The 22,964-nt window shown below is 42.6% G+C and overlaps 1 protein-coding gene across 3 annotated transcripts in view; it reads left to right on the top strand.

The window, feature by feature from the left end:
* LOC146802202 (serine/threonine-protein kinase Nek3-like) overlaps positions 1-22,964 on the top strand; it is a 143,179-nt gene that overhangs the window by 95,420 nt on the left and 24,795 nt on the right. For 2 of the 3 annotated variants that reach the window (XM_085621790.1, XM_085621789.1), the window contains exons 10-13: positions 3,322-3,373; positions 5,265-5,408; positions 7,392-7,526; positions 18,652-18,778. In XM_085621790.1, coding sequence (XP_085477916.1) covers positions 3,322-3,373; positions 5,265-5,408; positions 7,392-7,526; positions 18,652-18,778 — 458 coding nt within the window. The remainder of the gene's footprint in view (positions 1-3,321; positions 3,374-5,264; positions 5,409-7,391; positions 7,527-18,651; positions 18,779-22,964) is intronic. The other variant, XM_085621791.1, reaches the window with a different exon arrangement.

Below are 22,964 nucleotides of genomic sequence, written 5' to 3'. Positions count from 1 at the left end.
AAGAAATAATGCCTAAATGTTGAGTCACTTCATGAGGTTAGTGAACTTTGCGGTGAATTACAAAATCTTTTTAAACCTGGCTTTAATTGTGCACAGTGCTCATGTCATCTATACAGAGAGAGATGTTCCAGTGGTTTTCTTGATATTTTCAGATCAACCATTTGCCAGCTGTGATGCACATCACATCTATCAACCATTTTGATGATTGTAATTCTTGTTTATTGCTTTTGAACTTTTGCCAATTCATAGTTAGCATAAGTCATGTCACAGTGTCACGGTGCATTATTCAGATGAGTGTCCATGGTGGGAGGAACAACTTTTCTTTGGTTTGCTGAAGTGAGAAAGTAATTTCTACAATGGCTGTTAATAATGGCTGCGGTATTTAGGGGAGATCTCATGCCAGGCACACCCTGTCAAGGTTCAGGCTTGTATCTGAAAGGCAGTGTGGACGAGTCTGTCATGTGTTAGTTATGCATTTGAATGCAGCATAGGGGGCTGGTTAAAAGTAAGGCTCATCGCTAGTGCTTCATGGATGGGCTGATCGTGCTGAGGATCAGTTATTCGTGTTAGTAACATGTTAGTAAGTCAGGAGCAGAGACCTTCCCCTGTGAGGTGCACCTCTTGTGGACCATGGGTCTGAAGCAAAGCAGTCGTGTGAGATATATCTGGAAGGGTGGCATGGAAGCTGCAGAGTTCTTTATATGTCTTGCATAGCTGTGAAAGATTAGCAAAGCTAAGGTTGATTCCGACACTTACCTGGCTTACCTCGGAAAGCCATTAGGGTTGTAATTAAACTCTCAGGGACATGTCTAGCAGGCAGGCCTGCAGCACAGTACACCACATTTTAGATGCGCCTGATGTTCTCAAAGGCATGTCCTTTTCTGATACGATGTTATGACACATACAAACAAAGACAATGGGATTGACTTCTGTTGAGTGGATCCACCAGGAGGGACACATGCAAGCATACAGAAAGAACAAGGCAGTTGAAATCTTTTATGTCTACACACTGTCCAACAGATATTCAGGGTTCCTTGCACACAGCCACATACAGAGATGTGTACATGAGCGTATGTACATGTGTATGTGTGTATGTGGGCGACTTGCACTGCTGATGCCCTGCATTGCACATTCTGGCATGGTGAAGCCTTACTTGGGGAAAAATGAGTGCCATATAAATAAGTGTAATATAATATAACATAACATGTGGTACCTGTTAACTCTGTTTTTCTGCTAGTTTTCTAATATACAAGAAATTACAGATAACAGTAAAACATTTAACAAACCATGCTTCCCTTTTATTATAGATTTTTTACCATGCATCAGTCCATAAATGTTGCTTTCGTTTCCACTCATTCCATTGTATATAGCTGTCTATAGACAAACATAGCAAGACCTGTTGTCTTTATCAATGCTTGTTAAGATACTGTCCACTGCCATGATTAATACATGCAGTAACCTCCCGTTAATGTGTGTAATCTTCCAGGTGCAGATATGTAGACAATATTGGCAGCCTGCATTCTGGAAATCAAATAAACAATCAGGCTACACAAAGTGTGTATTACAAATTGTTAAACCTTTTAACGTATTTTGAGCTAAGTCGCCTGCCTGCCTTTTTTAATTAAAGTTTGTGGTAAGTTATTTAGGATATCTGAAAAGTAGCAGTGAACTAAATAATCAGGCATCCTTAAATGGTACTTTGTTAATGTCCGAACGAACACAGTAACATAGTTCACATGAAAAGAATGTGAAGAGTTGTTGTTTTAATAATTATATTTGCTGTTGTCCTTGGGGAGCTGCTTTTTACACTCCATGATGGCTCTCGTAGGTTCAGATATTAAATGTATTATATTAAGGTAATGATGCAGTTATTTTAAAGCTGACTAGTAGTCGCAACAAGACTGTAAGAAGAAAAGTGCATAGGCATTGCGACTTCCATGGAATATCTCACAAGCATTCGCTTTGCAGTAAATTTGCTTAAAGAATTTAAACTGAAAAGACACCTTATAATACTTATTTTATATAAAAATGTTTTTCAAGGGTCAATTATAAGATTTGCCAACAGGTCATCTACTTTTGCAATTTCCCCTTCCCCATGGAGATAAATAAGATCTAAGTCTATGGGGGAGCCCTGTAGGGGCAGACTTGTGGGGGCATTGTTACCTTGGCACCCTCGAAAAAGCAGAAAATGCTTCATAAAAACCCTCCTGAGACTCCCTACTAGAGCTCCTATGCTCCCGATTAGATTTAAAACGTAGCTCTAAGCTTCGCGAAGTCGGAGATTGATATATTTTATATTGGATAAAGTTTCAGACTGGTGAGTGTTTAGGACCCTATAGGCATTGCATTAGAGTTAAACTAGATGACCACCATGTTGGGAAGATACCTTGGCTTGTACATATAAAAACTTGGTTATTTACGTTGGGCTTGGAAGGTTTTTGGCTGCAGCCCTTTCCATTACTCCAAGGTGCCCGAGAAAGTCCTTTTGGGACTTCGTTCTTGGAGGTAAGCTTTCTGCAGCATCCCCAGGTACCTTGGGAGACTTCTTGTTATTCAAGTGTGCATTTGAGTATGAGCCATATTTAAATACGATAATAAATCCTCCTGAACATGCACTTTATGTAAAATTTAGATTAGTTATTTTACTGCTGGCTACATTTACTTGCTGTTTGACGAAAAAGGGAGATACATCTACCATGTGCAAGATGAGTTGCTTGGCAGATGGGAACATCGAGCATGTGTTATTTTCCTGAAAGGCCTATGCCAAACCCGATCACGCTGTATCATACCTTTTTGTAAGCTTTTAGGGACCGCCACACAGCCCTAAGAGTATGTAAAACCAATAGGTCGAAGTTATCTTTTAATTAGCCAGGATTACTTTTTGCACATTTGTCATCTTGCGAGTTGTTTGTATTTATTATAGTCCGTTGATATGATTTCCTCTGATGTCATATTTGTAATTTTCGTGAATGATTTTATTTGGTTTTTATTAATGTCTCTTTTAACCAGGATGTTTCCTTTTTTAAGAACTTTTTATTACAATATTTGTTGTTTTGGAAATATGATGAGTCTTGGTTTCGTGAACTGTAATTGTTATACCAACCTGTTTTTTAATGAGTAATGTTATTCTTTAAAAAAGTAATTTGTATTTCCTTTGTATTTTTAATAAATGTTTTATATAGTACCCTTAATGGTTTCACTGAACCGAAATAAAGGATACATGATGATGAACTAAGTATTCTAAGTATTATATTTAATTAATTTGACATTACCTGTTTTAGAGAAACCTGAGCCACAAATCACTGTGTTTTTCATTTTGAGGCATTGTCTGATATTCAAGGACATTTGGCGAAGGAGCCAGAAGGATATGCAGGTAACTCGCAAGGAAAATTAGCTGACCTGAAAATGTAATTATAAGTTTCACATTAGATCATTGCAGAGGTTTGATGTCCTTTTTATATAAAGTTTTACTATTTGCATCAAATTATTTGCATTTCATACAGTTTGTCTTCTTTGTCTTCGTTGTTTTTGGTCTCTTATAGCAAACTGCAGAGTATTCTACAATTCTCTAAAATGGAAGCCTTTCCCTCTGTAGGACAAAGGGGAAAGGGAAATCTGTGCAGGCTTTTAAGGAACTTCCATCACTCTTCTATTTCATATTTTATACTTCATCCATTGCATATTTTGCTGTATCAGTCTTAAATATATATAATTTGTATGTAGGTTTGCTTTTTCAAGACTTTCTTCAGATTTGCAGATATATTTTTGATTAAATAAAGGCTGTCTTACTCTGCTATATACATTCATAAAAATTCCAGTTAATTAACTGAAAGAAGCAAACCAACGTCACAAGGACATTTTAAAACACCGATAATTGGCTTAATTCAAATGTTTATCATTAATGTTTATTATAAAAAATATGTTCTAACTGAAGAAAGAACCTTGTATGGGCTAAAAAATTAATGAATATTTCCACCTTTGCTCTTATTTTTCTAGTTTAATAAAAGGTCGCACTATATACTACTTGCAAATGCTACATGGAGATTTTGGGAGTGTTTTTAGTATTAGACATTTTATTTTGTATAGTGAATATTTTAATTATGAGGCGGCATCAAATGAAGCAATGCATACAGTCTTCCACAATGAAATGCATGTGTGGCCATGCAGACAAATTCACTGTTTCTGATGGCCTCGAACATTTTTGGGTAAACGTCTTGCTGACTTATTTTATTGTATACAACTAAATCTAAGCCAGGCCTATGTCCAGGGTCTCTTCTAGGGCTTATATCTCTTAAAGTACTGGATTTGTTTACCATATATGCGGGAATAGGATATTAGAAGGATTTTGATATGTATATCTTAAAATGATTTTGAAAATTGAGATTCAAAGTATGGCATCTAAGATAAGCAATTGGAATTCCGATTTTGGTAAACCAGTTAACACACTAACAGCGTAATCTGGGAAACAAAAAGCTCAAGAATAAGTGATTGCATGTTTGGCAGCTAGTCACACCTGTGTCATATCAAATCATGGTATGTCATACTGTTTTCAGCTGGCCACGACAGGTCTGAAACTCCCTCTGCAAAAATGTTCAAGGTGAAGCATGCCCTCCTTAAACTAAAGATCAGCAAAGTTATAAATCTCTTCATTGAAGTTGTTAATGCTGTTCTCGGCCTTCACAGAAATCTCAGTGAAGAGCACACTGAATAGGGTGATTTCATAGTGTGGCTTATATAAATGCTCCTACTCACTCATAAACTATGATTAACATCTTTGATCATCTGTAGGGTTATAGCGTTGATTATGTTGTTCTAGTATGCTAGAAACGTCAATTACGTTAGCTGATGGGTCTTCCATTGTACTACCTTGATCTGCTGAACAAATAGTTTATTTTGATACTTATCCAAGTTCATTTATTGAATCAACGCTATAAGCACTGGCTTAAAGTTAAATGGTAATGATAAACAATAATGGAGGAAGCCCGAAATCTGCAGTACAATCCAGCAAATGCACTTTTTTCCTCACAAGGATATGATGAAGACAATTCCTCTGAAGGATTATACGCCAGATTAGCAATTCCGAAAAGAATTAAAAATTGTTCTATTACCACATAACTTTAAATAAGGGCCAGAATATTTGCATTTATTTCTCCAGTAACACTTTAGAATAATTCACAATAATAGTAAAATGTATATTTGACTTCAAAATAGCTAATTTATAAATGTATTAGGTTTAGTGAGCATTTTTATCGCTATTTAATCAGGAGGTGATTCAGCCATTGTACAAGATGAAAATGTTTCACGTATTGCCCGGAAGAAATGGGGAAATGAGGTGCCCAACACAGTCTTGAATTGCCTTGAAAATGCATCCATTCTTACGTCGAGTAGTACATATCAAGACAATGAAAGTAAGTAATTTATAAAGGTAGCTTAATCCCAAGCATTAAAAATCTTTTAATATTGGCTTTTTCATGACGGTGGAGTTTGATCATATGGCTGTTGGAAGAGGGCCTGGCAGCTGCCGTTTGTTTCCACGCCTCGACACATATCAAAATGTACTATTGTGCAAGTAAAATAATTATTTTTTAATTGCCAATCCAAATGGCGTCCACCGTTTTGGATCAGTGAATAAAAAATAAAAAAACAAAATGGTGCTGCATCATTCCGTAGGCATGCATGATGGTGCATTCTCTTTTAGACGTAATCTTGTATACACGCACCTATGCAATGAAGCAGCTGCCAGTTGCAGCATCAGCAAAAAGCATTGGTAAAACCAATAGGTCAAAAAGACAATCTATTGGCTTTGCCAGCTCATGTTTAGCCAGTCTTGGTGCTACTTTCCCACTTTGTTGACCTCGCGTCCACCTTATTTTACCAAATGCTGTAAGAAGCTGGCTTTATTGTTTCAAAGTCTGCATAGACCTTTCCATCAGCTAGTTTAAGTCAAATATAGTTTGTGAACATGTGACATTCTAATGATGATAACATTTTTGAAAATGAAAGTTATGCCATATTATAATTGTGGCATTTATTTAATTTTCACAACTAGATAGAGAGTGCTGGCATTAGAATAATGAGAACAGAGTATGAACAAATGTTTAGGGAAATTTAGAACATAGTTCATGTTGGTATACGTTTTTATCACAATTGCTCTGCCACGCAGATGTTTTTTAAGCTTTCTGTATTAGACATAATGGTGGTAGTTACATTTTTGGAGATGTATTAATGAGCAGCTATTCTGGATATACCATTCTCGTAGTTAATCTTTTAGGGAATTCCATCCCAGATCAGTTACCCCGATATATCTTATTTGGACTTCTCCACTCCTAATACAGTTAATCCGAATGAAGTTTTCTCTGCATCCATAATAGCAAGAGAGGTAAATATTTTTGCTTTGCCCAATAAGGGTCTCATTAGAAGTAATGGGATAAATCCGATCCATGCACAAATGGGAGTTTGTTCAACGATTGGGATTACACTCTATTCGCGAATTCATGTACTGCTGTAATATTCCCAGACACCTTTTGCCTGAAAAGCTTTACAACATATTGGGTCCTAGAGGGGCAAAGAACGTAAAACAAGGCTAAACATTCAGTAATCAGTGCAATAAACACAGAGCCTGCTTGTTATGCCTCATTCTGACATGCTAAACTTTTAATTAGTGGTATTTACCACACCAATATATACCCCATCCAATACGATCAGTATTATGATGCGCTATAATCCCCAACCATTTTCTGAAATAAAGAATCTATCTGATGTTATGAAACCTGTTTACTATGTTACAGCCACTTTCACCCCCTTTTTCCCCATTAGTCTTCCCACCCTACATGCTATTCTTCAGTAATTTACTTCCTACTTTCTAAATGTATTAAGTTTCTTGTCAGGGCAACACATATTTGCAGCAAACAGGAATACAGCAGCCTGTTGTCAGGCCACCTCTTCCACATTGATCCACGTTTTCCACCCATTCACCCTACCCACGTGTAATTGTGTTCAAACAAAACTTTAGTGGGGTTACATTCTCTTGGAAGCTTATGGAATACTTGTATTTGCTACTGACTTGACAGATGATGATCTCTTTCACTTAATATGTTGAAAATAATATCTTGGAGGGGGTGTGTGCGGTGTAAAACTTTTCACCATACTAAAGCCAAAATGATTGGTTTGTTATTGCTTGTTTTAGGGAAGTAAAGTTGTTTGAAAAGACTGAAAACAACTATTTCAAGGAAACCATTTTTACAGCATGGTGCTTTGGAGTCATTGGATGTTTTCAAGAACACAGTCACCCACAGATAAATGGTTAAATATCTGAATTGTTTGTCCCTTGGTAAGTCTTTTTGTTTTATGACACTGATTAAATATATATATATATATTTTTCTTTCTGTAGGTAGCAGTGTTCTAAAGCACGGTGAAAATAGGAGCCGGAAACAGTGGGTCAAGGAGTCTCCTGACACCGTGATAAATATTCTCAAAAATGCTGATCTGACTTCTGCGTTTCAAACCTACACAATTTACAGGCCAGGTAAACCTGTTTTACTTTATAACAGTGTACAATAAATAACTTTGACAGAGTTGGAGCTTTCAAGTGGCAAGAGATCACATGTTCTTTATATTATGTGCTGAAATTAGGGACAGTGAAATTGCTTTCTGACTGTTACTAGTGTTAATTTGACCAAAGCGGTTACGTGAAGTGCATTCACCGACATCCATAAGGACAAAATACTTCAAAACTTTCAAGTGTTTTGTCTTTAAACATCTTCAGACATGCAAATAAATGATTCATCCCATAAAAACTTCAGCCTCTCTACCATGCTTGACTCTCTATACACCGGATTCCTTCAGAATAAGCTCTACAGTGGTTCTCATCTTACCTTTCCCCTCTTTTCTTGGGAAACATCCTTTACATTGCGGTGATTACACCGCAATGCGTTTAGAACGCTGCCATTACAACGCAAGCGTTACATCGACTTGCACTGGAGGACGCTATAACCTAAGGAATAGTAAGATTTACTTTTCCAACACCTTCCCTACTGTATGTAGACTGGTGTTGGAATAGTAAATCTTACTACTCCTAAATCCAGCGCCAGTCGTTGTAACGACTTGCGTTGTAAAAACTGCGATGTTACATACCGCGATCATTTTGATCGCGTTGTAGCATCACATATTCCCTTTTCTTACAATCCTGGTGCTCCTCTATTTGTCCTTATCCCACGTACCAGTAGACATGGACCAAGGCTCTGTCCTGCACCCAACACATATTCTTCTTTACATTGCCTTGCTTGGGGTTGCAGTATTCTCCTTCAACTACTCTTTTCTATACTCTGACAACACCAAATTATCCTTCTTTTATGTCATGCCTTTTTCAAAATGTAGTAGGACCATCACATAGTAAAAGCCATACATACCACCTAATCTATAGGCAACCTAACATCAACATTTCTCCCAGCATCCTTCCAGTCCTGTGGTCAGATCATCACCTGCTCTCCTCCTGCATTAGTAGGTGTGCTCTGCCCAGGAAGACAAAAATTAAAATTCAGACCCCCATCGTGGTCTTTGTTGATCTCAAGAGTGCTTTTGACCTGGTACCCAGAGATGCCTTGTGGAGGGTTTTGAGCGAGCTAGGACCTCCCCACTACATTCTAGACATATTGAGAAGGTTACATAATGGAAACTACGCCCAAATTAGATATGGGAAATACGGGGAATTGACGCAGCCCATCCCTGTAAACAGGGGAGTAAGATAGGGATGTGTGCTTGCCCCAACCTTGTTCTGCATTTACATAAACTGATTGGTAAGCGCACTGAGAGCCTGTAAGGATATTGACGCTCCCAAAATAGCGCAAAAGCAAATTCCGGCCATGATGTTCGCAGACGATACCCTACTCCTCTCTAAGTCTCCTATGGGTATTCAGAAAATCCTAGATGAGTTCTGCGAGTTTTGTAGGTCCAGGGGATTGGAGATCAATATTCAAAAAACTAAATTCATGGTCTTCAACCCCAGTAAATCAACTCATCCAAATCCATGTATGAATGGTATTCCCCTGGAGCGGGTATCCGTATTCGACTACTTGGGCTTGACACTCACTGAAAACATGACCTGGGGGCCCCAAATAGATAAGTCAAATTTCAAACTGACCCAGACATCAGACGGCATGGCTAAGTTCTTTAGAAAGTCATTCCACAAACCTGTGAGCCCGGTTATGGAAATATACAAAACCTGGTTAGGAGCGCTGCCCTATATGGGGCTGAACTCTGGGGGCATTCCAATTCTAGGCCTATGGTTCAAACCGAGAATAAATTTCTCAGACAACTACTCGGTTTACCGGCAAGTTCCCCTTTGATTCCACTGCGTTTGGACCTAGGGGTGAGATCCATCACTGAGTAAATCGGCTGCAGGCCTCTACTCTTTTGGAGGAGCCTCTGGGTGAGACCGGAACTGATAGAATACAGAGCAGAGCTCTCAGAAATTCTGAGACTTCCCGGTTCAGGAAAGTTGTCATGGCTTATACATATTAGGGAAGGCCTTTGTGCAATGGGGCAAAAAGATCTCTCGGATAACCCTGACACAGCATGTTTGAGAACCAAATGTAAACACCTAAGTTCTAGTTACTGGGGTGGAAAACTCACTAAAATACGTACAGAATCTGCCCATGGTTCTCTTACACTACATTTTCTGGAAGTAAAGAACACATACAAGTTGGAGCCATGCCTCGATGAAATACGTCCGGCATTAGGCAGGGAACTGTATATGCAGTTTCGGCATGGCTGCCTCCCCTGCGTGCCTTTACCCACAAATGGTCTAGCGGCACTCCAGTGGGGTGCCCAGCTTGTAATATGTGTGAGGAGACCGAACTACATGTTTTCTTCTTTTGCCAGGGATACCATACAATAAGGCACCGATGGCTGGTACAGTTATGTAAAAATCTTGGCACAACTCTTTGTTTGGAAGCATTTAGACTCTTAAAATACAACACCGAACTCCATATTGTCTATGCGGTCTCACGTTTTTTAAGCTCAATGTGGTGAGCAAGGATGAACTTTCTTAAAGTTCAAAGTTAAGGACTGGAAATGCGATGGACCTCCTCATCATTTTTAATCCTAAGCACTATTTCAAAAATGAACTGTTTTAATCCTTTTAACTGTTTTAACTTGTTTTGTATACACTTTTGTCTGTTCTTTTATGGTTATCAACCGAAATAAAGAAATATATGATGATGAAAATTCAGACCCCCATCGTGCTTGGGCCAGTGTCACACTTGGAATTGTATTTTCACAGGTGGTACTACCTAGGATGAAGTGCTACCCCACTATAAAAGTCATGCAATCATAGCACTTGAGAGCTCTCAAAGCTAAACAATTGAAAGCCTATTAATAAGAATGGAAATTGCACCGAAACAACAGTGTGACTGATGCTTATAGAAGCACAATGTGAGCTTAAATTGTGACTCAACAGTCTTTCTTGAGACGGATATGCTACAAGCCCCCAATACTCCATGCTAGTTGTAAACACCTTCCTTCATCCAGAAAGCACTTAACATCGCCTGCCTTCCTCTCCCAAGCTTTCTGTGATTAACTTGCATCTTTTTTACAATTTATCATGGTACGAAAACATTGAGGTATCTACGCTACACTGCTCTTACTAAACTCAATTTAAATCCACCATTAAACATATGTCACTGAAGACCTGGTTCTCAAATTAGGATCTCCTGATGATCTGTGGCTCATTGTAGTTTCTCAAGTCGGTCATACCTATGGTGGTGGGATTAGTAAACTTGTCAACATCTTATCTTCAGGGCATATACCCCAAATTTTAACAGCAGACGTTGCCAACACGACCCACACCCTTTACAAAAGAAAAGACCAGTTAGGCACCTAACTACTAGAAAACTAAAACTCTGTCACACTGTTTCTGCAGAATTATTTCTAGCGGGAGCAGTGGTGTAACAATAGCCCCCTCCGACACAGGCGGCAGAACCCTGGCCTGAAAGCTCCTTATTGGGTCTGGAGACTGGGGGGCACCCTCAATGTACTTTGCAGGGGGGACCCCCTCAAGTTTTGTTGCCCCACGGTGGGGAACTTAGTTACTTAACAACTTTCTTGCTTCTAAGAAAAGGGTAAGAGTTTTTCACTTGACAACAAGGTTTTCTACCAGGCAGAAACACAAACTTTTCTGCGCCCCTACCCACTGACAACCTTAAAAAAATCTTACGCAATGGGGGCTCTGTGGGCCCAATCCTTTTGGATCTTTCCACCATTTATGATACAGGAGTCCATACAATCCTCTTGTGCAGACTTAAAGAACTATGTATTGCGGAGCGGTACTGAACTGGTGCACCGCTTTTTTGTCAATCTGCACTTAAAATCTACTCATGCACCCATGTAAATTGAGCAATCGGGTTATTAATTGTGGAGTGTCATAAAGCTCAATAATCAGAAAAGTCAATACAGCCCACAGAAGCTTGGTGAAACACCAAGGGGCATTGGATAGGGCAAAGAGAAGGCAACATAATTGCCAGGTACATTGTCACCAGTTTCTTAAAGCCCAGTGGGGCCAAAGTGGGTGAATTGAAATCAAGGAATAGGCGTCCTTCAGGTTGAGCCACACCATCCAGTCACCCAATAGCACAGTGTCCTGAATCACCTACATTTTGAAGTACTGATATTAAACATCAGGGGATTTAATACATTTGTTCATTTCAATCAGAGCCATTCAGATTGTTTCGAGCCAGAAAGATGGACCAGACAAATCCCCTCTGGTTAGAAGCTAAGGCGATGGCTCATGTTCATCCACTAGAGCTGATTTCTCCTGTTTCTGTAAAGCCTATTAGGTACCTTTCCACAGTTTAAAGGACCCAAGAAACCACTGTCACTTTTTCCCACTTGTCTAGGAACCATCCAATGCATCTCTGCATCCCTCCCCTGCCACTAATGGAGGGGAAGTAGAGTAAAGGACAAGTTACTTACCTTTGCTAACGCCTTAGCTGGTAGAGATATGATCTCGCTGCAGATTACTTATCTTTGAACTTCCAGGCGTCAGGCTGGATCCAGAAGATTTTTCTTAGCAGTGCCCCTGCGCAACAGTAGGTGGCGTTGGTTGACTCCGTGTGACGTCATCGGCATCGTGTTCATTGGGACGTCCACGTCGTCAATATAACCGGCGCGCTGAACAGCAGTACTTTTCACGCCAGAAGCGTGGAGCCATGAAGTAACTGACCATGGTGCGTTGAAAAGAAACTAGGGCCCTGAAAGGGAACAGCCATGACACTAATAATTATTCCGTAGAGGATGGGTGGGTCGGTATGGAGTCTCTGGCTAGATCATGTCTCTAACAGATAAGGCATTACCGAAGGTAAGTAACTTGTCCATGTGATAGAGACATCTAGCTGCAGATTCCTTACCTTTGAACAGATACCCAAGCAATACCGTCCCTGGAGGTGGGACTGCTGAAATGTTTTAAACAAGGAAATCCTGTAAGACTGGGTGGCCAAACTGGGCCTCCCTGCAAACCTGAGAATCCAGGAAATAGTGTCTGGCGAATGTGTGCAGAGATACCCACGTAGCCGCTTGACAGACAGGCTTTCAGTGCCAATCAGATCGCCCGAAGGTCCAATAGGTTGATATGGAGCCTGACTTCCGCCAGAGACCGGAGTCCTCTGATCTCCACCTCCCCCAGGTGGCCTCCCCATCCCCATCACTACTGTGAAATCTGGTTGGGGAAGGGAGAGGGGTCTGCCTCTGACCCAATCGTGGTCTGTTAGCCACCACTGCAGGTCTTTCACAGTGCCCGCTGAGTTCTGAACCAGGTCGGTGAGATTTACTCGATGCTGTGCCCATCGGAACTTCGGGTCCCACTTCAGAGCACGCATGCGCCACCACGCATAGTCCACCAGCAGGATGCAGGAGGCCATGAGGCCATGAGGCCCAACAGCCTCAGAGTCATTCTCACCGAAATCCAGGATAAAGGGTAAAACTACTGTATCATAGACTGAATATCCTGGACTCGCCGCTCGGTAGGATAAGCCTGAAACTGCACCTTGTGCAGAACCTCTCTAATGAAAGGGAGGTTCTGAGAGGAAGTTGGGTGTGACTTCGGCATGTTGATAGTGAACACCATCGAAAGCAGGAGGTTCGCCGTAGTCTGGAGGTGGGAGAAGACTGCTTGGGACGAGCCCACCTTCAACAACCAGTCGTCAAAATAGGGGAAGACTGGAACCCCTGGTCCCTGTAGATGGGCAGCGACCACCGCCATAACCTTTGTGAACTCCCGACGGGCGCTGGTGAGGCTGAAAAGAAGCACTGCAAATTGAAACTGCTCATGGCCCACCATAAACCGCAGTAGCGACAATGGGCAGGCAGGATGGGGATATGAAAATAGTCATCCTGCAAGTCCAGCGCTACGATCCAGTCTCCCGGATCCAGGGCAGTCGGACCTGAGCTAGGGTGAGCATCTTGAACCTCTCCTTTTTGAGGAAATAGTTGAGGGCTCTGAGGTCGAGGATAGGACAAAGGCCTCAGTCTTTCTTTGGGACCAGAAAATAGCGGGAATAACAACCACAGCCTATTTCTGGCCTGGAAACCCTCTCTATAGTTCCCTCGGCCAAAAGAGTCTTGACTTCCTCGCGGAGTAAAGAAAAGGTGATCCTCCATCAGCCGATCGTACAGTAGAGGCATAGATGGAGGGGTAGTCTCAAAGGGGAGGGAGTATCTCTTCAGACTATTTGCAACACCCACCTGTCCAAGGTGATGATTCGCCAGTGGTGGTAATGATGGCATATTCTGCCAGATTGGATGTACATGATCCTGAGCGATCTGACTAGGAAGGTTTTGTGGTTTAGGAGGGAATCGTGGCTTGGCTCGACTTCTGGCCTCCCGACCCATGGGGTCAGGGTGAACCGTGTCTACAGCCCCACAGAGTTTGCTGAACTTGCAGGCCCACTGGCTGGAATAGGGTTGGCGTGGATGGTAGCTCCTTCCATAGCCACGAAAGGAGCGAAAAGCAGATGCAGGCCGGGATGTTGTGGTGAGGCCCAAGGACTTGGCCGTAGCCCGCGAGTCCTTGAAACACTCAAGGGTGGCATCTGCTTTGTCTCCAAAGAGACAGGAGCCATCAAAGGGCATGTCCATAAGGTTAACTTGGACATCCCCCGAAAAACCAGAAGCCCTCCGAAAGCGTGGTGACAAATGGCCACCGCCGTGGAAATCGCTCTGCCTGGTGAGTCTGTCGTGTACACGCCACATCTGATGGCGAGCTTTGCTGTGTCTCTCCAGTCTGAGATGGCTTGGGAGTGTAGGACCAGGTCCTTTTCCAAGATCCTGGGCAGCACCTGTGCAACCGTGTCCCATATTGAATGGGAATAACAGCCTAAAAGGCACGCAGTGTTCACCGACTGCAATGACTGAGTGGCAGAAGAAAAAAAAATCTTCCAAAGCTTTCCAGTCTCTTGGATTCCCTGTCTGGAGGTGCGGAAGGGAACGCGCCATGGACAGTGGAAACTTTGGACCACCAAGCCTTGTGGGGTGGGGTGGGCGGTGAGGAAAACTGGGTCACCCGGTGCAGGGCGATGGCGGGGGGCAATCGTCCTATTCACAGGAGCCCCTGTACTGGGCTTGGACCAGGTGCCCAGAAGGACGTCCGTTAAAGCCGCATTGAAAGGCAGCAAGGGTTCTGAGCTGGAGACACCAGGCTGCAAGAGCTCCGTCAGGACGTTAGTCTTGACTGCCACCATAGGGAGCTGCCAATCCAAGACCTCTACAGCCCTACGCACCACCTTAGCGAATGATGCCCCCTCCTCCATAGCCAGGTTAGGAATCTGGGGAGGTGTCCAGATCACTGGCATCACCCAGTTCCTCATCCGTGACTTGTGGATTTCAAAGGGATCCTACTCCCCCTCCCAATCCTCCTCATCCATTCCTACCCATCAGAATAGGGCTGGTTGAATGGTATGGAGCCGTACGGCTGTCGGCCTCTGCGTCAGAGGACGCCCGACCAGCTCCGTGTTGTCGGAGTGAGGTTTGGGGAGGTGTCGCCGGTAATGCCGAGCACCTCAGCGGTAGACATGGCGCTGGGGAAGGCATCTATGGAGGTGCAACCAGCAGCAGTCCGGACCCGGGAATGGGTCCAGTTGGAGGGCGTTGTTCCGGGGCCGGAGCCGAAGGCACAGATCCCATGAGGACTCCTCCATCATCTGAGCCTGTGGGGGCCGAAGGCGCACAGGAAGGGTATGGCCGCCCAAATATGGCGCGCATGGTGTCATAAAACTCCTTAAGCTGGGCGGGGGTCGCTCCCAGACGCGGGAAGGCAGGAAAACGCAGAGCCGACCCAGGCACCCACTCCACGGTGTGGGTCCTTGAATGCCATGTGTCTTCTGCCTCATCGTGAGACGGGCGGGGCGAAGTCGAAGCACGCTTTGACTTCTTGTATTTTTTATGGTGCCTTTTACCTGACTTCGACAAAGAAGACTTTGATTCACCGGCATGATGCTCTGTCCTTCCTCTTGATCGAGACCTGGATCGACGAGGTGATAACTGTGGTACTGGATGCTGGACCGCGATCAGCTTTAGGGCCTGCAATCGGAGCACGACTTTGTTGTTTTCATGCTCCAGGCACCAGAGACACACTAGGTGGGGGTCCGTGGCCGACATGGCGCGGTGACAGGCGCTGCACGGCTTGATCCGAGGCCTTCTTACTAGACATCCCTAGCACACCAAAAGGAGTCGACAAAAAGTTGAAAAAAGTCTGTCAAAAAGTGACGGGGGGGGGGGGGGGTTAGCTCTCTTCCGTGGATCTGTGCTGGCTGGCATGGAAAGAAAAGAACTGACGTCAGCTCGCTGGAGTGGCAGTTATTTTAACGACTTGGACGTCACAACGACAAACAACGCCGACGACCTCATGCAGAGTCTACCAACACCACCTACTGGCGCGCATGGGTACTCAGAAAAATCTTCCGGATCCAGCTTGCCGCCTGGAAGTTCAAAAGTAAGGAATCTGCGGGTAGATGTGTCTATCAGATAGAAGGGTTTATCTGTAATAGACTCAGTAGAGTTGCTTCCCAGCATTCCCAAGCCTCCTTCATGTCTCCGCAGCAATACCCATTCTTCCTATGAAAAATTGTCAGTGATAGAACTGGGGTCATCGACTGGCTTGATTGTATGGCGAGAAGTGGCAAGAGAACTGGTGTTTGCATCCTGTGGTACGCTTCAGTTTGTTTCCAGGGACCCAAAAACATGCTTCCTCAGGAGCACCTTTTTGATAGTGGGCTGAGTCACATTGTTGAGGCTAAACCATTCACAGTACTTAAGGTGCAAAGTTTGCCAAGATCAAAGGGGTGCATGCCATTAAGATCAAGTAAGAAGGAACCTTTCAAGTTGAGCGTACTCCATTGGGAGCGGATACCAGCCATGGATACAGACGATGGCTACCCAGATGATTTACCTTTCCCACTCACCAAGTCAGGACCTGCCTCCTCGCTCATCACCAGGGCAGAGTAAGCAAAGTCCTTGAACAGCAAAACTCTTGCTAATAGAAATGCCATGTGACCTACTATAATGATTTACATGTCATTATTACAGATAAAATAATATGCATCTCCTATGCATTACCGAGACCTGGTTCACTGACATGTCTGCCCTACATTTGACCACATCACACTTCAGAAGAACTTTTTTATCCATGCCAGCTGGGTGACTGGGGATGCCTGTATGCGGATTCATTTTGTTTGGAGAGGATGTTCTTGGTGTTTGGGTAGCCACAAAACAAACTACAAAGTAGTAACTTGCTGACCCGGCAAAAGTCCAAGTCGCATTTGAAGAGTTCCTGCTCTCTGAACATACCAATATGTCCCTTCAAGTCCTCCTGCCGGCATGTTCCATTTCTACTTAAAAGGTGGCTCTTAACATATGTGACTGTCTTACCCTAGATGTTCTATTCAAGATGCCCTCACGTGTCAAAGACAACTGCCTTGACCCAGCACTTAGAAGGCAGCATCCTCACACTAACCACGATCATTTAGTTAGACCACAAAACTGTCTCCTTCACAATGAAGGTCCCCACACATTAGAACCACTAAACCCAAAGTAGATTCATCATCTTTTGATATCACCAACATATGATTTTGGCCTCATTCAAAACCCAGCCGGCTGAAAACTTCTCACTTGTCAAACAACTTACCCTACCTCTTCTCAACTGTCTTACTAAAGTCAACACTGAGACAATATACAGGTGCACCTCTTCAGAAAGACATAAACAAGCCTCATCACAACCACAAACAATGGTTCACTAATACCTGTCCTATGGTGGTGACTTGCTGACTGAGATGATATGAAAAGAAATCCTGAATCATGAAATTTAACCGTATTGAATTTTTTAAGATTTACCAACACATCTGATGACTTTTCTGCACTGGGTCAGCAAGATAATGAAAAAAGCCATCTGAAGTTCACTATAACATACATATGTTTACCACATTGAAGAAGGCAGCACTTAAAAATAAGATTTGCCCACGGGTGGGGGGATGGATTTTTGTATGGGACTGGAAGTGGCAGTCTACAAAGCGCGGGGTTGCCCCCTGAAAGACAAGAACGTCTGGAAAAGATGGGCAGACTTCAGGGGGATCGCCTTGAAGCCTCCGGAGTCGACAAACAGAAGTATAGCTGAAGAAATACGGTCATGTAGATGAAGAATGCATTTTCCTAAGTACTGTGACACCAGGATATCTGAGACGCCACTTAGCATATCGTAGTCATACTAAAAAATCGCAGCAGGTTTAAAGTTGTATTGGTTCTGTTTTAAATGTATAATGCCAGGATGTGTCTTATTACGCTATATGTGTATATGTATGACCTCTTGGGTTTTCTTATGGCATGAAACTCAATAAAATATGTTGTGGGAAAAAAAAAAGATTTGTTCAGCATGTTTACACATATATAAATGTAAATCCAGTATTTGTAAAGCGCACAGCTACCCGTAGGCATCCTGGCGCTGGGGGCCGTCTGGAAGATTAAGCGAGCTATTGCCCAGAGTCACATGGTGCTGGGCTGACCTGCCGCCGGTGCAGGGGATCGAACCGTGATCCCCAGATTCTGGAGTCAGTCGCCATGGCCGCTGCACCACACCTCTTCCCGATAAATTAAACCCTAGCTAGAGGCTTAGGTAACAAGTTCCTGTAGACACAAGTTGCAACTGTGTAATAAAAGCAAATGTTCCCACTGTTCAATAGTGTTGAGTTTAACCGTACTTGCTCTAACTCCAGACATTACTAGTACCATTAGTTGTTAGAGTTGAACCCCTCGTATTGTATTCTGATGGATTGAGGCTAAGTAAGTCTTATCTGGTGCCTGTGTAAATTAACAAAACTAAAGTTGTTGCCTCATCTTCTTTCAGCCACATCTTTCTTCTGCCTTAGGCCCCAAAGACCAGGCATCTTCACTGCGCTCAGAAATGTAGATGATCAAAATATTCATCTAAAATAGGAATACTTGTAGAGTAGGGTAATATTCATGTCCAGATTCTAAAGTAATTGAAATCCATTTGCTCTCTTTTTGCGATTTTTCAAAGTCTTTAAAATGTGAAATGTACACACACACACTGATTTAAATGTACTTTTTGTGTAGCACACTTTTAACATTTTTGCTTTTACATGTATGAACAGCCTCCATAAATTGTTTAGCTGGCCCGCTTTGTGAGGAAATGGGAGCTGGAGATTCTACAGATGGTAAAGAGGAAGAAATAGAAGTGGATGCCGAACAGTCTGAATCTAGATCTGATGAGGAGGACACGTAAGTAATAAATGTGTACAAATCTGGCATAGCTAGTGACAACCAAATTTCAGGTTTGTCAATATGTGTACATTCGAAAGCATTGCCACCACCCATTTTCTGTATTTCTGCTCAAATAGAGCTTAAATGCATGGACATCACTCAAGAAATTCATGTGTTTAGAAGCCACTTCTTCCCTTCTTCAATATTTTGGTAATGGGTTGGAAGAGTCTCATTGAGGTGTCAGCACATTGCCCAAAGACACCAGAAATAATTGAAAATAATAATGTGTGATATGTGCAAATGAGGTAATGTGATTCATACTGAAATGTACTTTAGTTTGTTTGTGTCTCATTCCGAAGAAAGTGATCAATATATAACACTATTTAACTTTGAAGTAAAGTTTTATTTGTGCTTCAATTCTGCCCCAGCATGTGGAAATACTGCCACTTAGTCTTTGTCTACCATTGTAGTATCCTCAATGTTAGATAAAGGTGGGCAAAACCTGGCGCATAGAACCTTCTGAACCTTAATTCATTCTACAATCTGAGTTCCAAAACGGTTGCATAACGTCCTCAGTTGGGAGGGGCAAAACCGTTTTAACACCGATCACGTTTAAAAAATATTTTAGGCTTCAGTGTTGATAGGTACTATCCCAGTTTCATTTATGTTTTATTGTAGAAATTCAGTGAATACGAGTAGCAAAGTGCCCCTTTTTGCATGGTTACACCCACTTTTTGTCTGACACTTTGACTTGATGTGCCCTGGGTCCCTGCCAATTAGGTTCCCAGGGCCTGTGTTCTTTCCCAAAACTCTACCTTTGTATCCTCAATTGGCACACATCTGGCCACAGGTAAGCTCCTTGTAAAAGGTTCCATGGGTACCAAGAGCTCAGTGACCAGGGAAGGCCTCTAAGGGCTGCAGCACCTATTGTGCCACCCTCCGAGACCCTGCACCTTAACATCCACACAGTTCATTGCAGGCTACATGTTTTGGTGCAGAGAAAGTGAAGAGTCGACCTGGCACACATCCCTGTGTGCCATGCCTGCAACCCACTGCCTGTGTTTTGCGGGTGTATCTGGGCTAGAGTATAAATTTCCGTTGATTAGGATAAAATATCCGATTGATACAAATGGATCAGATGATGAAGATAAGATATTTGTATTTTTTTATTGGTAGCTGAAAAAGAAGAAAGGATGGCACAGCCAACACGTGTTTCACCCTCTAATTGGCCATCAGGCCTGGGGCTTCCTCAGGGCTGTACATAGACAAAGTAACATCAAGGGTTGATTAAGACAGGGTATGGTTAGTCATGTGTAAATTATGTGCATAGTAGTGGGTGGTAAGTGTAGAAGCGAAGCGTAAGAGGGAATAAGTAAGGGAAGAGGGAGAAGAGGGAGTGAGAAGAAAGTGAGAAACGGGTCAGAGTTGGGGTGCGAGGGAAATGATAAGGTTTAATTAAGTCATGTTTGTGGTATGAGTTGCAGCGGAAATGTATAGGTGAGGGGGAGTAGAGGTGTAGTAGAGCAGTTGTGCAGAATAAAGTAAGTTTAATAAGAAAAGGATAGGGGTGTGATTTGGATAATGAGAGTGGGAAAGGAAAAGTGGATATATTGGGCGAAAGGAGTCAACATATTTATAAGTCCATGTCAAGGAAGGTAAATGTAACAATTGCGACCGTTTTAGCACAGTAAATTTAGAAATACAGACGCATCAAAAAAATTTTTTTTGAGAGAAAGAAAATAGGTATAAACATTCAAGGAGTGGTGCGCATATGCGAGACAAATTACAAAAAACAATTTCCGGTTGTCAGGGAGCATGGTTGCGAAGAGAACATAATCACAAATACATCGTTGTTTGAAGTCAGAAGATCATATAGAGACAGAAGAGGATAAGAATAGTATGTCATATAGGAGCAGGGTGGTCAAAAGGAGTCAACAGTATTAAATACAGTCATCGAGCGTGCAAAAGGTTGTGATGAGATAACGCGGTCATGTGACGTATAGAGACAAAAATCAACATTCGAAAAGTTGTGGATATTTACAGTTCAGCATTACGGGTATATGTTTAAACAAGGGCAAAGTGTCAATTGTCATGCAAATATAAGAGATAAAAGTATAATTACAGTATGGATGCGCATCAAGGTGGCCCGGTCAGGGACGAGAAAAAAAGGAGGAAAGTTAGCATTAGTTAAGACTTAATATGGGCGAGTAAATCGGTGCGTGGCGCCAAAATGGTGAATCAGTGACTTAGTGCGAGTCGAGGTACTGGCGCTTCATCGGTCGCAAAGCGTAGTCATTACGTATTTCAAGAATAGTGTGACATTCAAAAATAGAATGGAAGTATAGTTATACAATTGATAGCACATCGATAGGTATGGTCTATGTTATAGACGCAAGCAAGTGATTTTGAAAGTGAGACTGTCGCCGAGTAAAAGCGGTGCTCTTAAATTTTCCATATATTGTAGGTGGTAAAAACAAGACGTGAATATTAGCCTGTACGGAGTTCAAATCAGTGTTGAGAGTAATGCAGGCATAAGCATGCTTTGAGCTGATATGGTGAGCAATTGCAAATGGAATATAGAGCGGGATCAGGATTCCCTTACCGGGTATTCGCGGAAAGTGGTATCTTGGTACAAGGGTATGTAAACCCGAAGATTCTAAAAATAAGGAGAAAGGACAAGGAAGAGCAAGCTTATAGAAGCGTAATAGCGGGCGGGAGTCTGGTAGTGCATCGGAGAAGGAGGGGGGGGCGGGTTTTTTTTTGGGGTGGGTATCTCTTACCTCTGGTCTCGGCTAATGCCAGGTGCTGTCGGTGTCCGTGTTATTTGGTGGTAATGACAGCCGGTAGCAGGGAGCGGTGAAATAGGAGTCGTATGTAAGAACTTCCGGTTTGTGACCCGGAAGTGGCAAGGTGCCTTCGCTGAGCGCCATATTGGATTGGGGTATAAACCGAAAAGAGAAATGCAAGGGGGTGAGCGGGATGGTAATAGCGTTCATCATCTTAAAAGGTGGATTAGCGTTTTGGAATAGATAAGTAGGCTGGTAGAGGTATGAGGAAGTTTGACACTTAAGAAAAACCGCACAATGCGTAATGCAAATAACATATAGATACATATTCGTGGGGTCTGTATTAACAGCACATATGACAAATATCTCTGAAAAGCTAAACATTTCAAAGAATTAGAAAAAAGGGGGCACAAATATGTTCCAATTTACATAATAGTGCCATGTGGTCATAGGGTTTGCATCTTGGTATGGATACATATACGAATGAGGGGGGACACACTGTATATTCTCCGGTTTCCTAAGGAGAGCCTCGAGTGAGAGATCTTGGGAGAGGCAGGTAGTGGTGTCATTTGGTTAAGGATGGCGGTTAAGACAGTATGTGGGAGCAACTAATCATCTCCCAACCATACATGCATTTCCGCATCCTTATTGAGCCCCAGATTTGTGGTTCTGTAGTTCATTATCAGTTCGCTTTCTCGTCTTCGTAATTTAAGTTCACGATCTCCCCCTCTTTTTGCTTGGTGTACAACCTCCAAGCCAAAGAAGCGGAAGTCCTTTTTGTGAGGATGACTGTCTTCTAAGTGTTCAGTGAGTGGGTGGCCTGAATGGTACTTATGGATGTTACGGTAATGTTCCTGAATCCTGGTCCGTAGAGGTCTGATTGTACTACCGATGTACGGAAGGTTGCATGGACAGATTATCACGTAGATGCAGAATTTACTGTTACAGTCAATCCATTCTTTTATCGTAAATTCTCGCCCTTCCGTTAGCGGGACTCTTGTAGTTTTGTTACAGCTGAGTTTGCAGATGCTGCAAATTTTGCAGGTATGGAATCCTGGGGGCCTGTCCAGGAATGTAGTGACCATGCTCCGTTTGTCTACAAATTCTGATTTGCAAAGCATATCCTTCAGGTCAGAATTTGTAGACAAACGGAACATGGTCACTACATTCCTGGACAGGCCCCCAGGATTCCATACCTGAAAAAATTGCAGCATTTGCAAACTCAGCTGTAACAAAACTACAAGAGTCCCGCTAACGGAAGGGCGAGAATTTACGATAAAAGAATGGATTGACTGTAACAGTAAATTCTGCATCTACGTGATAATCTGTCCATGCAACCTTCCGTACATCGGTAGTACAATCAGACCTCTACGGACCAGGATTCAGGAACATTACCGTAACATCCATAAGTACCATTC

This window comes from Triturus cristatus, chromosome 8 (genome assembly GCF_964204655.1).
Source record: "Triturus cristatus chromosome 8, aTriCri1.1, whole genome shotgun sequence".
NCBI classification, from domain to species: domain Eukaryota; kingdom Metazoa; phylum Chordata; class Amphibia; order Caudata; family Salamandridae; genus Triturus; species Triturus cristatus.
The sequence above is the reverse complement of the archived record's forward strand: the minus strand, read 5'-3'. Positions and strand labels throughout refer to the sequence as shown.